This window comes from Accipiter gentilis, chromosome 18 (genome assembly GCF_929443795.1).
Source record: "Accipiter gentilis chromosome 18, bAccGen1.1, whole genome shotgun sequence".
In the NCBI taxonomy this organism is placed as follows: Eukaryota; Metazoa; Chordata; class Aves; order Accipitriformes; family Accipitridae; genus Astur; species Astur gentilis.
In genome coordinates this window covers 16,707,105-16,723,481 of record NC_064897.1, presented here as the reverse complement: position 1 = coordinate 16,723,481, position 16,377 = coordinate 16,707,105, and the positions used below count along the sequence as shown (strand labels likewise).

Genomic DNA, 16,377 nt, shown 5'->3' with positions numbered 1-16,377 from the left:
CGGGTAAAATTGAAGCTGTATGTAGACACCGACTTCAGCTGTGCGGAGGTACCTTATTCCTGAATGTTCATATCCACCCATGGTCCAGTTACAAGCTTCTCACAGTCCCACCAGTGTATTTCAGTTCTGATCCACAGCAGTCCCTGCTATTCCACACACGGTTCCCCACAAGCTTTCGCTCCACAGCCCGTAAGCAAAGTGGGCTGCCAGTGTCATGAAAAAGCACTTCTGGATTTGTTATGTAGAAAAATATTTTTTAACTACTTGCTCATTTTCAGTGCTTTAGGAATCCTACCAACCCACTGCAATTTTTTGCTTCACCTACATTACGGGGAAAAGATTTTATTTAAACAGAGGGAACTAATGACAAAACTACTTTCCCTGTTTTGTGTTTTCTCTGTTCTTTTTTTCTGCTCTGGATTTTTCCCAAGGTGAAGAGGGTGAACTCTGGAAATCATTAATCCATGGGATTTGCTTATGGTGTATAAAAATTTCAAAAATAATTTGCTATATAATAATGATTTCCTAATTGATTCTGTCAGAAATGAACTAAGACAGCTCTGTCAAAATAGCCAGAATCTCTTTCAACTCCTCATGCGTGTTGTTTTGTTTTGGTTTGGTTTATGAGGAGGAAATGATGAAGGTTAGATTTAAATCCATTTTTTTGTCTTTAAAACAAATCTAAAGAAAATTGAGCCTGTCCCTCAGCTTTTGTGTTGTGGTCTTCTGAAGAAACCAAGTGATCTCTGTGCAGCAGTGAACTGAGCTGAACTGAACTGAGGTCAGGCTGTGTCTTTTTGAGAACTTTCTTCTGTTTCCATTTAAAATAATGAAGGGAAGACATCAGTGATAAATCGTGCTGAATTTGGGAGAGCTTTGCACTTTCTGAGCCAAATTCATGCCTCATAAAACTCCATTGCATTCAATGGTTACAAGATGATTGTAGTTGAACCCTTGCGTTTGTTGCCAAACAAACACAAATGATCTGAGCAAGAAGGCATAATTCAATTTGCCATGCAAATACTTCCAGACTATATCGTTTGGTATCTTATTTTATTTCCATATCTCCCAATATAAGATATTTTGCTATATAGGCAAAATTTTCTTGTCTGGTAGTATCTATAATAAAACCCAGGTACAGGGAGGCATCTGAGGACCCACTGTGCTCCACTCCATCTTTTGTTAGATTTGTCAGGTCCTCCTTGGAATAATTTCTTTTTAACAAACATATGTATTTACTCAGACTTTGAGCCCATCTTCTCCTGTGTAATGGTAGTTTGGGAAGGAGGTTTTGTTGGATAGCATAGTTGCCTCTGAATGTAACAAGGCTGAAAATAATTTCCCATGCTCACATGAAAAATGTGATTGATAGGAGATAAAGGGCTACCTCTGTTTAACTTGTTTTCCAAGCATATTTGTTATGTCCAGTCTGAAGTTTTGAGAGGGGTCTTGGGTGGTGTTTGGGGGTTTTGGTTGGTTTCTTTTCAGGATTCCTTATCTTTTTCTGCCTTTGCAGGCTCTACAAAGAACACTCAAGGTCCATAGACCAGGCTAGCAAGCTAGAGCATTTCTCAAATTAGTTAATTCCTTGGAAACGTTCAGATTCATTCCATCTATGCTTTTTTGTAACACTTTTGGTACAAAAACAGTGACATTTTGACCTCATGTTATTTACTTTGACCCCAAGATTACTTGTCAATTCTATTTTATTTTCTTCTTGATATAGCTGTTTTTTCCAGGGATTTTTCTCAAATATTTAAAGATTTATGCATAAGTTGAGAAAAATCTACTGAATTATTTGATTGCAAAATGAACACCACTTACCTGCATTACTCTGCCTTTTAGCATTCTGTAGTGAATATATATAAATGCAGCATACGTGCAAGCAGGGTAGTCAAGCTAATAGGGGAGTATGACAGCAGTCATGCCAGTGCCAAATGTATGTATGGCGCTATGTATTGGCATTGCTGTTTCAAGAAGATGCTGTGTTCTCCTTTATTTTTTTGCTTGCTCAGAGAAATCATAGGCATATATCTGTAAAAGATTACTGCTGTCAGTCCACAATCAACATGCATGTTGATGCGTGATTCTGATGAGTAAGGCAAGGTGTGTAAGGAGATAACTTTTACAAGATCAACTGATGTAGCTGGAAAAACAGACAAGCTTTTAGGGGTGCATATAAGACTTTCTTCAAAATGGGAGCTGCAGATTTATTGCTAAGTAGAAATTTAGATTGTATTCTCTGAAATCAACTAAGTAAAGTTAATTACTTGGTTCTGCAAAAGAAAAGTGGTTGCTTCCTTCAGAGAAGAAGGGAGTGTTAGCAGGGAGAAAGGTGACCAGGTCATTAGTCCTTCTGCCTGGAGAACTCAGAATTTAAAGCTGGTGGTTGTGGTGAATGAGTCCTATTACAAATTGATTAAAACCATACTTTATTCAACAGACATCTATGGATAGTCAGTATCGCGTTTGTCTCGAATTGACACTGCTGCACTTATACCACCCATTCACTGGTTTTCTTTTTCATATAACCACCTACGTGTTTTTGCATATTTACATCAGACCCTGCTCAGACAAACTTTTAGACACCACAGTCTCTGTATGGGAGGTGTATTCATGTTTCACAGTAAAAGAGACTAAACATTAAGATAGGTCTCTCCAGCCACATTCAGTTGCAACTAACTTTTCTTATCTGTGCAGCATATATATATGTATTTAAATGCAGACTCTTATCATAAAAGAACTTTTAAATACAGTTGTTCATATTTCAGCTGACCGTTGTACAGTAGCAGCAGGACTACCACTGAAGAAGCAGTAATAATTTCATTCTAAAGCATTTTTTTTGCCAATGACTTGCAAAACTACAATTAGATTCACATTTGTCATGCTCAAAGATAAAAAAAAATCTGTGAAATCTCAGAAAACCTGAACATGTTGTTTCCAAGCTGAATTTGTTTTGAAATATGTTCCCAAATGTCTTTATCAGTTGGTAGAGATGGTTTGGGTTTGTATCAGAGATTTGTCGGGCATTTCATGTTTCCGCTTCAGAGTTGTAGTGATTGCCTTTTTTAGTGAAACACGTTGTCAAACTTAGCTGGCCATTAAGAATATTCTGAACTTGAGGGTACATTAAGCAGGCTTCATTCCATGCATTGATGAGGATGGCCTAGACCTATCAGGGCAATTAATGAATCAGGGCTGCTTTAGAAGATATTCCTGGGTTTGGTCTGTTTACCCGTTCTTTTCCTAGAAAGCTCTGTAGCTCTGAGCTGATCATGAGAACACGATGTGGTTTATGAATCCAGCACTGCCCTGCCTTTCCACTTAGCAAATGCTCTTACACCCTCTTGAGATAAGGCAGTGGCAGCTCTGCTGTGTGGGAAGCACAGTGCCTCTTGCTAAGTGGCTAGTTCAAATTAGATATGGCAGGAACGCAGATATAAGGGCATTTCCTACTTGACTGGCAGGGTTTAATGGATCCCAAGTGAGAGGAATGATTGCTCTGTGAACAGCTTTGGGAGGGCTGCTAGTTAAGAACTTTCACACGCCTCATTTGGCCTGTTTCCAGCTTGAGGTAAGGGGGAAGGGTACAGGAGGAATGTGCTCCGAAAGGGGACTTGTCCGCGAGTAATCAAATTTGTCTGTTGTATGAAAATCTTCCATCGCTTTCCATACTTGCTACACGGCTCTGCTTTCTCTTTATCAGTGAAGGTTTCTGTTCACAATGAAGAGCGGTGAAGGTTGGCGAGTCGATTTCTTTTCAGACTGAAATCCGCACATCTGATAGATGTTCAATAGACTGCAGTATCTGAAAAGAATACAAGGCAGCTACTACATTGATTGGACAGCTAGTTATTAGACATTGACTACTTAATTTTCACATTTTTATAAAACAGCATTATTTTAAGATGTGATCGATATTGCATCACTCTACCCTCTGTGGGCAAACCAAATAGTAAGAAAGGTGGGAAAGACATCAGTTAAATTAGAAGCACCAGGTTTTTTTCACTTGCACAGGCAGTGCACTTTTAGATCATGGTCTAGGTAACGCACGTTATAAGAAATTGGGGGAAATAGTGCAAATTCAGCAAACAACAAAAGCTGATGGATATAATTGGCTAAATACAGTCGTGCTTGGTGGTGGAAGTGAAATGTAACTGTGTCGATGCTACTAAAATATCCTTTCCTATTCTGTCCTGCTGCAGTTTGCTGTTGTGATACATCAAACCATTATTCTTATATGTGTGTTTATATCTGTGAACAGATGTTGCCCCAAGGCTGCACATAGCAGTAGGTTTTTTAATAAAGCACAGGAGCTCATGCTGTCTGCAGGTTTCTTGTCTGTCTCCTCTGCCACGGCTGCCGTGTCGCTGTGGCTTTTCGTAGCTGCTGCCACCCTGATGTTCTGGCATAGGCTGCTGAGTACAGCTACGCTCTGCAGGACAAGGAGCCTGCCATTAGTTACTGCTTAGCCATGGCTCTCAGATCCTCTCACTCTACAGAAATTAATCCATGTAGAACAGTGTTAGAAGCAAAATAAGTGAGCCCTGACAGCCTTATTAAAAGGGGTCGAAGCCAGAGTCTTTGTTGAAAGTAGTGCCAGCACCCTGTTCCTGTTGACTCGGAGATTATCTCACTCCTTATTCATTAGCAGGGTCAGAGGTGTCCTATTGAAAAGATATCCCTGGCCTGCTAACAAACAGCAGGTGCAGCCCCTGCCTGGGAACACACAGACAAGTTGCCAGTATCGTGGCACGGCTTTTTAGCTCTCCTAGCTGGTGCACATCAGTGCCTGTAGCTTCAGCATCTCATTTTATGGAGTGGAGGCACTAAGCCCAATTCTTCTTTGGTTTTTCATCAGCTACAAACCTTAGAGTTTTGTATTACTGCAGTTTTGAATATATGCCCACAAACACCTAGAACAATATGAAGCCGTATTCTTGTGGGAGGGCATTTGAGGCATTCCCTGTATGTAGCTATGCACTTGAGCTCTATATTTTAGTAAAACAAATGAAAAATAGCTCTTCAAATACTTTTTATGGGAACTGGAAGACTCCGGTTTGGATTGCATTGAGGAGCAAGGATTAGATTCAGATTGGGTAAAGTATAATGAAATAAAATAGCACTTATTAAAGTCCTTTGATTTTAGTTTTTTAGGCTATTGTATAGAGTCCGTCTTGCATAATAAATGAAAGTCATTGCCTTTTCAAAACTATAGAAACTATATCTTAACTATAGAAAAGATCATAGAAAACTGTATCTTAACTTTCTAGTTAAGATGGGTCTCTATCCAGTTTCTACAGCAGAGAGACGCTCATCTTAGAAACAAACATCTTAGCATCATTTGAAACTTTTCTCTATAGAACATGTTTATTGCATACTTGAGTTACACTGAAATGTTTGGCCAAACAATTTAAAATCTACATTGTCATTGCCTTAGTTGTGGACAGACACCTTTTATCAGAAAAACTAATTTTCCTTAAAGCAGGGAGCTGATATAGTTGACTGAAGCACTGCTGGATCATCAGTAGAGTTAATGCTTTCCATTTAATACTGTTTCATTTTTCACCCGTATTGTCATTATTTCCTATATTAATCAGACAGCTATCATCACCACATCCCCGTCCCCCAATGTACTTGGTTTTGTTCTGCTTCACCTGGATGGTTGCTGGGTTATGGCATAGGAGTACTGGGGGGAAGAGGATGTTCAGGTTTCTTCCAGTGTGAAGCTGAACAAGGTTGTAACTTAGAGGTTAATCTTTGCCTTCACCACTTCTTGGGTCTCAGGCTGTTCCTCAGTGTCTCTGTTCTCATATTTCAGATAATTCAGCCCCTCTTAGAACTTGATCAGAATCGCAGCAAGTTGAAGTTGTACATTGGACATCTGACAGCCCTCTGCCATGACCGTGACCCCCTGATTCTGCGTGGACTCACCCCACCTGCTTCCTACCACCTGGATGATGACCGGGCAGCTTGGGAGAAAGAGCTGCAGAAGATGACCCAGGAGCAGGTGAGTTTGTGGTCTGAAGCTCTGAAAAAGGGCCTAAACTGTTCATGTAGGTCGTACTGATGTGCCACACCAAAACGTTGGGAAACCATTCTGTAAGTGGTGAAAACAGGTAGCAAAGATCCACTCTTCAGCTGATAGGAGGAGTCAATGATTTTTTGCATCATTGCTGTTTAATATTTATTATGGAATTTCATCTGTTCTTTTATCTGTATTTGAGGCCACACATCTACACACTCATGGGAAATCAAACTGCAAGATACCACTTTTGCCATGTTTTACTCATTAACAAATTTTAGCTGCCCTTTATAACTTAATGTAGTCATAGGGTTCTTAAATCTTTTTTTAATTATACTAATAATTTATATTTTAATTGGCACATTTTTATGAGTCACTTTATGTAAATGTATACAACGTCCTTACTTTCTGTTACAGTATGTTCTGCCAATAATTTTTTTCTGCTTACTACCTTACCTGGATACCTAAATTGAGATTTGGACCCCGTGTGCTGGATGCAATACACCCATGCTTATGCACACACACAGAGTGATTTCAGAAGTCTTAACAGTGTATTTCCAGGAGTTTTGGAATACAGAATCGAAAGGGTTTAATAACAGCTTGTCTGATAAAGTGTCTGCAGAGACTGTCAATCGAGCTATAATTCAGCTACTGAAATAATCTTCCTTTCTCCCAGCTCTGGTGATGTCTTGCCTTTCTTAATCCCTTCACTGGCAGTTTTTATCTCTTGTTTTCATGCTATAATTCATCATTCCCTATAACCCTTTTTTCTCATTCCTTCCTATTTCTCTTTTCAACTTCTTAATTTTACTCCTATGTCACAGAATGCTTTTTTTTTTTTAGTTAAACTAATATAAAGAACTTGTACCATAAATAAATGTGACTAATTCTGTCTTTTTGACCCTGACTTTGGATTATAATGCCAATTATTTCACTGAATTACTCATTTTCATATGTCTATACCAAAGTCTGTCCACTATGCACACAAACTACTAGTGTAAGGCCTGTAGTTAAAGAGGATTTGCAGGTCAGCGAACACTATCTTGAGCGCATCCTGAACACTTCAGCTCTGGTTTCCTTCTTTTGTGATGTTTAAGCTCATTTTCTTGCACAAAACTCAAGGCTGAATTTTGATCCAAAACTTGGAGAGCAGCTCAGCAGCCAAATTACAGGAAGCCAACAGAAGCATGTCTAACAATTCAGAAAGAAGAGCAGACCTCTGGAGATAAAGATGCCTGTAACAGGGCCTAGATGGTACAGGACAGTTGTTCTGATATTGTACTTGGCTTCATGTATTTATCTGATTCAGCGTGTGCTGTCTGCCTCACTCGATATCTACATCTGCCTCTATAGGCTTGACACATTCCTTTTTCCCGCAGACCCTGCTAGCCCCTACACGCCCAGAGTCAGCCTTTTATTTACCTCTTGGGTTCTGTAATCGCCGATAAAGGATTAAAAGTTTTTCACTATAATGCATGCCATCCTCATATATTAAAGAGGTATGGCTCCTATGTTATAGATCAAAACATGAAGCATACCATTTTGAACCACCTTGTCTGTCAGATTGGGCTGAAGCATCGGATGACAAAACCTGTAGCACGTACAGGAGGCATCTCTGAAACCAAAAGTAAAGGCTGGATGTGGGCAAAGTTTGGATATCCCTGAGGTAAACTGACTAGTCTGTTATAGCTATAGCTGTGACAGTCTTTGAATATAATCAGGATCTGTGGGGATAGATGATACCTTCTATTTGATCAAGAGAATATAGGTCAAGAAAATAGAACAGGCTTTCTTGGTGAGGCCGCACCTCGAGTGCTGTGTTCAGTTTTGGGCCCCTCACTCCAGGAAAGACATGGAGGTGCTGGAGCGTGTCCAGAGGAGGGCAACGAAGCTGGTGAGGGGCCTGGAGCACAAGTCTTACGAGGAGCGGCTGAGGGAACTGGGGTTGTTTAGCCTGGAGAAAAGGAGGCTGAGGGGAGACCTGATCGCTCTCTACAGCTGCCTGAAAGGAGGTTGGAGCGAGGTGGGTGCTGGTCTCTTCTGTCAGGTGGCTGGAGATGGGACGAGCCGAAATGGCCTCAAGTTGCGGCAGGGAAGGTTTAGATTGGATATTAGGAAAAAATTCATTACTGAAAGGGTTGTCAGACATTGGAACAGGCTGCCCAGGGAAGTGGTTGAGTCACCATTCCTGGAGGTATTCAAAAAGCGAGTGGACAGGGTACTTCAGGACCTGTTTTACTGGGCATGGTTAATGGTTAGACTCGATGATCTTAAAGATCTTTTCCAACCTAAATGATTCTATGATTCTATGATTCTCTGGCAAGTTCTTCTGAATAGACAGTCAGCCCAAAACAGCATCTGCTTTTTCCAGTTCTGTGTACTGGTCTAATAAAAGACAGTATTTCTCATTCAAACTTTGCTAGTTCATTAGCAACATTTATGGGTTATACAGTAAAGAAAGCATTTAAGTATAAATTGTGAGAAAAAGAGCTAAGTTGTCCTGGAGAAGAGAAAAAAATGTATTTTTCTATCCTCTCCCATTATTGTCTTAATTCTGCATTGCTATTGCCACAGTTGTTTAAAGTTACTACTCCATTTGTGATTCCCATGAGTAAGTAACATCTGCTAAAATAAAATGTAGCACTCTTCTGCTTTCCCATACACAATTAGATTGTATTTAACAAGCTTCAGTTGAAAAATACAAACTAATGATATATTTCAATTTACAAAGCACATTTTTCACTTAAGTGAGAGCTTTTCTGTTTCTAACTGCAGAATTTCCTTTGTGTTTGAAGTATTCCCATGGGGGGTGGGAATCAATTCTCCAGATTCGCAGAAGCCCATCACAGAATACCCATTTTGCATCTTTGGAATTTTAATGAGTTTTGTAAATTACTTCAAATCCAGTGCATTAAATTCATTCCTGTCCCTTCTAATATGATCTTCTCTGGATAATGCTTCACAAGCCTCAGTGGGAAAAAATTAATCCTCTTGAATGTTAAGAAGTGCTAACATGATTAGGGAGGACACATTTAACTGAACACCAATAATATTTAAAAATTATGCCAATGTATCTCTTTCTCACCAATGAGATTATTTACTTTTGGGGGGATTTTTTTTAATAAATAGTTGAGAATTCATTTTCATATTGCTGCATTTGGAACTGTGATTTCCCGCTGCAGCAACTATTATTGGCGAAGGTTGGTCTTGCTGAGTTTCATCGTAGCCAATATAACCTGTAGGTGTCTCATACCTGCTGGGGAGGCTCAGATACAAAGAGTAGGAGTTTTCTATGACTTCTTCTGTTAGGTAAAACTAGTATATGAAGTAGATGTAAGCTTTTCACTCTTCCAGCAGATCCACAGTGACCCACAGAAACTATTGTACAAGTTGTTGTCGAAAAAGCTTCTGCCAGCATCAACACCATGGTTCTAAGGGGAATTTGTTGCCACATAAATAATTTTGTGGACTCTCAAAGTTTGATAATTAGTACCTCTCATGTATAATAGTTTCTTTATGTTACCATTAAGTTCAGCTATATTCCTTAGTGACTTCAATTGATTTTAATCAAAATATGGGACCAAACTGCTATATCATTCTTTGTTGGCATTTTATCAAAGATATTTTGTAAAGCTGACTTACTGTAGAAAAATTTTGGTCCATTTGTAATGAAGGCCTGAAGCCAATACTTTATGAGTATATGGTATCTCAAAACCTAATCTAAACTAGTATACTAGACTAAGTTGTGGATAATAAAGAATCTACGGTGCTTTGAACCATGTCATTAAGTTATTCATGTGGTGGAAAATATTCCTTTGAGTCAGTTCTGACCTAACGCCCCCAAAGAAGTTAACCAGCACTGTTTCTGGAACTGTCCTCTTTCAACCGGTTCATGTCCTGTTCAACTTTTCTTATTAAAAAACTGAAGTTACCAGAAGGAAGGAAGAATGTTCCAAGTCTCAACACTGAGAAATAAAAATTCCATTCATTCATTATAAATAATTGCATTATCCTAGCAATTTCTATTAAATACAGTATCCTCTTTCACTTTGTCCTAAACGTATCATTATGTTAATATTCTTGGGCTCTGTAGAACTACTGCTACGTTTCACATTTCAGATGGTTGCCTTTAAGTGAGGGATTTTGTTCCTATATGAAGGGAAATGACATTAAGAACATAATGATATGGTCCACATTTTTATTTATAGTTTGGTTTTTGTTTTTCTCTTATCTTTACAAAAGGAAGGAATGGAGTAGAAACAGGAACTTGCTGAAAATCATCATTTAAATATGCTCATGGTGGTGTGCTGCGCCATGTTTGGAAGGCAGCAGTGTGAGAAAGTAAAACAAGGCAACCAAAGAGAGCAACCAGATATTAGTAGTAGGCAGCAATGTTTGTTCCTACAGTGACAGTCGTTCTGAAAAAATATTTCTTCCAACAGAAGAGGACCTATCTGATTAAAATAAGTTCCTTAACCCGAGGAGGAGGAGGAGAAGGCGTTTTGCTCCCTGGCTCCCTGCCATCGGTGGCTTTTTCCAGCCATGTCTGACACATCCTGGCTTCGTCCAGGCTGCTGAGGGTCCTGCCTATTCCTGCTGGTCCCCAGGCACCATATTTTCCTGCACAATCGACCTGTTCCTCTTTCCCCAGCAGTGTTTTCGGCAGCATTTGCGTTGTGACCTGGGCATCAAGAGCAGCCTTTAATACCTGGGCAGACGTGTTTCCATGAGATACTCTCTCAGAAAACACCTGCTATGGGAGCTTGTCTCACCCCACTACTGACATAACATGGTGTTGCACCTATGGCTGCTTCAGCTGTGAGTTACAGAGAGAGGCGCTTTTGAAAAATCTTTATGTTCGTAGAAGAGCCTTTTAGTGAAGAAAGGTTGTCTTCCCTCTCCTTGTGTACCAGCTTCAGCCAAAGCACAGACCATCTAGGGACTGTACTTACTAATCCTCTCCAGGAAATCAGGAATGTCTTTTCTGCTCAGCTGCTCGAAGCAGAGGAAGGAAAAAGGTGATAATGTTGCTTCACTGTATCAGTCACAACCTGCTGTATCAGCTAAATAGTCATGGCTTGGTTCCAAGGAGCATAATTTACATTGCACATAATTCACATTTCACTCTCAGCAAAGTTAATGTTAAGCTTTTCATACAAAATTACACCAGACTGCATGTATGTAGCTTTCAAATTCCATTTTAAAATTGCATATATGCTTGCTGAATTTTGAAAGTATTAAGCACACATTTTGATTTGTTACACAAATAATATTGTGAGTGGGATAAACTTTACTCTAAATTACAAATAGCTATTTTATAAACATCCTGTGTATTTCTTTGTTCAGATTCCACTTGCTTTCTTACTTCTGTATCATCTATGAGAAATTAGTCAACTTAGTTTCTGTAAAGAAATTACTCTGCTGTGTTTTGCATTTAGTCATTCTAAATTACTCTGTTACTTCAGAGTTTACCCTGTCTTTCTTCTCTGACTGCTCTTCCATTAGCTTGTTATCTTCCCCACCTGATTTATGTCATTTATTTTTAATTTGTAATCTTATGGGAATGCATAATGTACTTTAAAGTTAAACAGCCCACTTCTGGTCTCTGTTAGAAATTAGAAGTAATAATTGCAACAATTTATATCCTTCTTTGTGTGCAAGTGTATTTCTTGACTCTAGTTGAGAAAGTAATGGATATAGGAACTCTCTAAAATTACTACATTTTATAGCATTTTAAGCCTTTATATTAAATTAATATTTTGGGTGAGGATGAGAACTTGGGATCAGTGTCATGGTTCTTAAATACTTGTTGAAGTCACAAACATTATCCAGAAGTTGACCATATCCATAATGCCCTAACATTACCCATTTTTATTTGTGCATGGAATGGCTAATTTTAATTGAAATACATACTAACAGTCAGTAACATTAACTATTCCTAACTTGAGACGAGATATAAAGGGAAAAACATTGCTTTCAGGACATGGTCAAGTGTTTTGTGCGTGTGTGGTGTGTCTAAAATTTACTGTGCTTTCATTTCAAGCACTTCCTACAAGCAGATGGTGTACCAATCTGAGCTATTGCCTTATTTTTCAAGGGCAGCTCACCTCTCTGTATGTTTTGCTATTAGTAACAAGTTCTGTTACCCTCTGCTTTGCTCGGACACTGTGGTCCTTGTGGAAGCTTTTTGCAGCATCTCCTGGTACGAGCTACTGCTGTGGATTCTGCTGGGCTGTGCAGGGGCAGCTGGGCCTGCCTGCGTGGGCGTCCTTCCTGGAGAAGAGGAACCACCTGCAGGAGCAGCTCAGTCCTCTCTTGGCTTGCTGGGCTCACTGGGTTTTATAGACCAAAATACTCCATGGAAATTTCTTTCTTGGAATACCTATCAGAGCTAATAGGATTCTCCATGACTTCGTAATAAACGATATGAACTTCCTCTTAAAGAGGAAATAAATAACATGGAAGGAATAGAAGGGGCTCCAGTTCTGATCCTGAAATAACTTGGATGTGTAGAACTTCATCATTTCATTTAAGTACTTCCTGCTTTGTCCTTTCTTCTCTTTTTTTTTGCGCTGTGCATGTACAAAACCGTAACTGCCCGTTAAACCTCCGTCCTAACAGTATAAAAGTTTTTCCAAAACTCATCAGCTAGGACCTATAGGAGAGGTGTTTAAGATTTGCCTTGTAGACAGGTGAATTTTCCCTGTGATTATGACTATCAGATACTGCCTTGACTAAACAGGCAGAGCCCCTGTGGGGACACAGAGCCCTCATTCACCAGCAGAGAAAGCAAGGGGCGAAGTACGAGCCCAGCACGAAGAGTGCATCACAGAGTAATTCTGGTAGTGACTAGCAATCCAGCTTCAAGAGAGTAAACTGACACCTAAGGTAATGCATTGCAACTGAAATTAGGAGAAGTAGCCACCTAACTCTTTTTCACAGTCCCTTTAATGTGCAGAATTGCGAGTCGTTAGGGATTAGGGTTGTCGGGTTTGCCTGCATTATGCATGCTTAGGTCAGCAGGGCCTGGCCCTAGCAGATAGCTCTGTGGTACAGGTAATAATTATCATTTGTCCTGCTTACCCACAGAATAACAACTTCCTGTACACTATAGCAGCTTTAATTGTCAGTGTGTAACGTACCCCAGAATTTACACAAACAGAAAATTGTCCTCGGACTGTGAAATGATTGCTGCTGGTGGTGGAAGATGGACATATTACCTGCAAGTGCAGGATTTGCAGGAAAACTTCTCCAGTCAAATGCAAAGTATAACTTATAGGCATTTCTTTAATTCCTTCTGACCATTTATACAATTTTGAATTTCATTCATTACCAAGGAAATAATATGTCTGCTATTCACAAAGCTTAGAGATGCTCAGGAATGCAGGATGAATCCCATATGCAAAGTTATTTCAAATACATGGTGCAAGATCCCTCAACAAATTTTTTCAGGTTCTTTTGTCAAAATTGGTTGTAAAATCTATTCAAATGTATTTAAATATATTTGAAATGTATTTTTAAAGTTTACATGACTTTAAAAGACAAGACAGAATGTTTAATTTGAAATCTTACGTTAATTTTTAACTGCATATGTTTTAAATATTTTGAAAAAGGTAACATAAAAACAAAATTTCCAGGTAGAGCAAAAATATTTAAGGGTCTGCGTAACAAATTTCTTTTTTCTTTTTTTCTCTTTTTAAACTTTGGCAGACTGGGATTTCCATATTCCTAACCCTTTCTTGTGGCCCTTTTATAGGTCTATAGTTGAGAAATAAAGGTTTGTATGCAATTGGCTCTCAATACTTCAAACATACATATTTTCACTGGTTGATCTGGGAAGATGCAAAAGCTCTTGACCGTTTGCCTGAGATACAGTGTAGTTTAATTTATTTTGAGACAAAACAAAGGTTAAGATTAAATCACTTGAATTTCTTTTTGATGCTTATTTCTGTTACTTTAAGCTTTAAACATATGTTTTGGACTAACCGTAGCCCGATCCAGAAATACCTAAACTTTGGAGAAACATGATTCCAGGTTCTGGTATTGTAGCCTTACAGAAGTCCTGCAGTTAATTTTGGGTTTGTGCTGCCCTAGAAGCACCTCATATTCTATATTGAGGTTTACTGTCCATAGCTTGAGATACTACTTTATTTTTGTTTGCCTTTTTTCATCAGTTTTTTTGTGGAATTGTTAATGAGAGGAAAATAACACTTTGGGGAGTAAGCCTCCTCCATAAAAATAAATTTTAAAGGATCTTAGCTTAATGTTGCGTTTACGTTATGGGATAAGCAAAAGCCACAAAGGTTCTGTGGAGCAGCACCACAGTTCACTTAGGGTGCATATAAAACCATAGCATCCTATTTCTTAACTATGAAATTATCTTCCCTCTGAATGTCAATTAATCTTTAAATAAATTCTGGAATATCTTGGACCAGAGAAGCACAATGCAAGCTAAATTCATGGCGAATTGTTTGGGATTTTTTTCACTGATGGAGTTTAACTATAAATGGAAAAGTATTCCTGCCATGACTTGCTTTAAACCCAGGAAGGCAGGCAGCAGTGGTGAAAAGTGTCTGAATCTGTTCCAGATTATCTGCAAACTTCCATTCCCCTGAGATGCTGAAGGTCCTTTCTGTTCTTCTCTCCAAAGATAAAGTATAAATACTATGAAGCACTTCTGGGGTCCTTGCTATCCTTTTCTTTCTGAGCTGTCTATTTTTACTTGTCATCAACTAGGCAAACATATCTGGCCTTGCCTTCTCTTCTTTGACTATTTCTATGAAGAAAGTGTATGAATCTCCTCATATCCTCAGCTGAAAATGCCAACAAAAAAGGACTGTTAACACTCCTTTATTTTCATAGAAAAATGGCATGGGGAAGATAACACCATTTCCGTTTGCATTCACAAGAAGAAAATCTAGGAAACCAGGAGCAGAATTGATAGTAATACTTTTAGAGAAACTCCCCTACAATTTGGACTGCCAAACATCTAGGTGAATCAAGTTATACCATGGAGAACTGGATGTTCCCCATTAAGGAGCTTGTCTGAATGAGGAGTGACGTGTGCTGCTCACAGCTGTTTCTGAAAGGAATGACGTAAACGGAGATGACATACGCGATACAGAAATGCTGCAACCAGCCACATAGTCAATTAAGATGTCTTTGTTTAAGTAGAAATCACATTATTAAACCTAGATGTTCTGAAGCTAGCAAACTCAACGCATGGCTATCGTTGCTACTTTTTTCAAAGACGTTTCATCACAGACATCTGCCAGCCAGCTGTGTAGACTTTCTGTCTGCACTAATTTGCAAAGTATTATGCTGGCCTTAGCATTCAGAGCCGTCTCCTTTTGGGCTCTTGATGGTCAAAAAACTTATTTCTTGGAAATATTTTCTTCATCTGGTGGAGTTGGTTACTTTTGTTTGGTCGCATTCAATTTATTTTAGCTTTGGCATGGGCTTACTTTGTTGGGCTTACCTTGATTTTATAAGGAATCTTATGAATACATAAAAGCTGACCAGTGCAGCAAGAAACTGAGACATCACTGACTTAGCAGTACTGCCCCGCTGAAGACAAGATCCTGCAGGATTCTCCCTTGTCCACCAACCTCCTTTCAGCTTTGAAGGTTAATCCCTCTGAGGTGCTTTTATATTTATATAAAGCTGTTTAATGGCTTTGTCCTTTCCCGAAGCTTCAGCGGCCGGATTGGGCTGGGATGCCCGGCGGAGGGCGGCTGGCTGGGCAGTGGTGGTGCAGGACGGCCGGAGCCGGCCCTGCTTTCCCTGCTAACACTGCCCTCTCCTGGCTCTCCTCCTGCGGACCGAGAGCCGGGCCCCTTGCAGGAGCCAGATGAAGAAAAGGGAATTACATCGTTGGCTTCTTCTCCCGTTACTTGCTGTCTCTCCCGACCTCCACGACCTCCCACCCTTGCGACGAATGGCACCGTGAAATCTTTGCGCCGGCCCGCGAAGCCACGGCGGCCCCGTCTCAGAGTTCAACGCTCAAGCCAGTGCCGTGAATTTACCAGCGGTTAGGTGGTTTGCAGGCTGCTGTGACTGGGGCCGCCGGAGTCGCCGGGGTTTCACTAGGCTGAGCAACCTGAGACTCGGAGGTAGTCCCTGAAACCCAGTCTGCCGGCTTTTAATACTCAGCACTGCTCCTAGCTGGCTGTGCTGACCCTTTCAATCCTGCTCGCTGACTGGACCTCTCCTAGGCTTACCCATCCATTGCAAGTTTCCGACTAATAACTCTGCCAGGCTGTTGGAACCAGGCTAATCGCCGATCCACAGTGTGCTGGTTTTGAGCCATTATGGGTTACTGCTGAATTCCCCCCCTTCTCCCCCGAGAGCCC

General features: G+C 39.9%; 2 protein-coding genes across 13 annotated transcripts in view; one reads left to right on the top strand and one right to left on the bottom strand.

Annotated features, from left to right (window-relative positions):
* Positions 1 to 16,377, bottom strand: part of FBXL14 (F-box and leucine rich repeat protein 14) — a 91,784-nt gene that overhangs the window by 11,803 nt on the left and 63,604 nt on the right. The gene's annotated exons all lie outside the window — the stretch shown is intronic.
* The window catches only part of ERC1 (ELKS/RAB6-interacting/CAST family member 1), a 305,485-nt gene that overhangs the window by 280,423 nt on the left and 8,685 nt on the right, over positions 1 to 16,377 (top strand). For 9 of the 12 annotated variants that reach the window (XM_049822647.1, XM_049822646.1, XM_049822644.1 and 6 more), the window contains one exon: positions 5,822 to 6,010. In XM_049822647.1, the coding sequence (XP_049678604.1) occupies positions 5,822 to 6,010 (189 nt within the window). Of the gene's footprint in view, positions 1 to 5,821; positions 6,011 to 16,377 lie in introns of those variants that run through there. The other 3 variants (XM_049822652.1, XM_049822651.1, XM_049822650.1) reach the window with 1 other exon arrangement.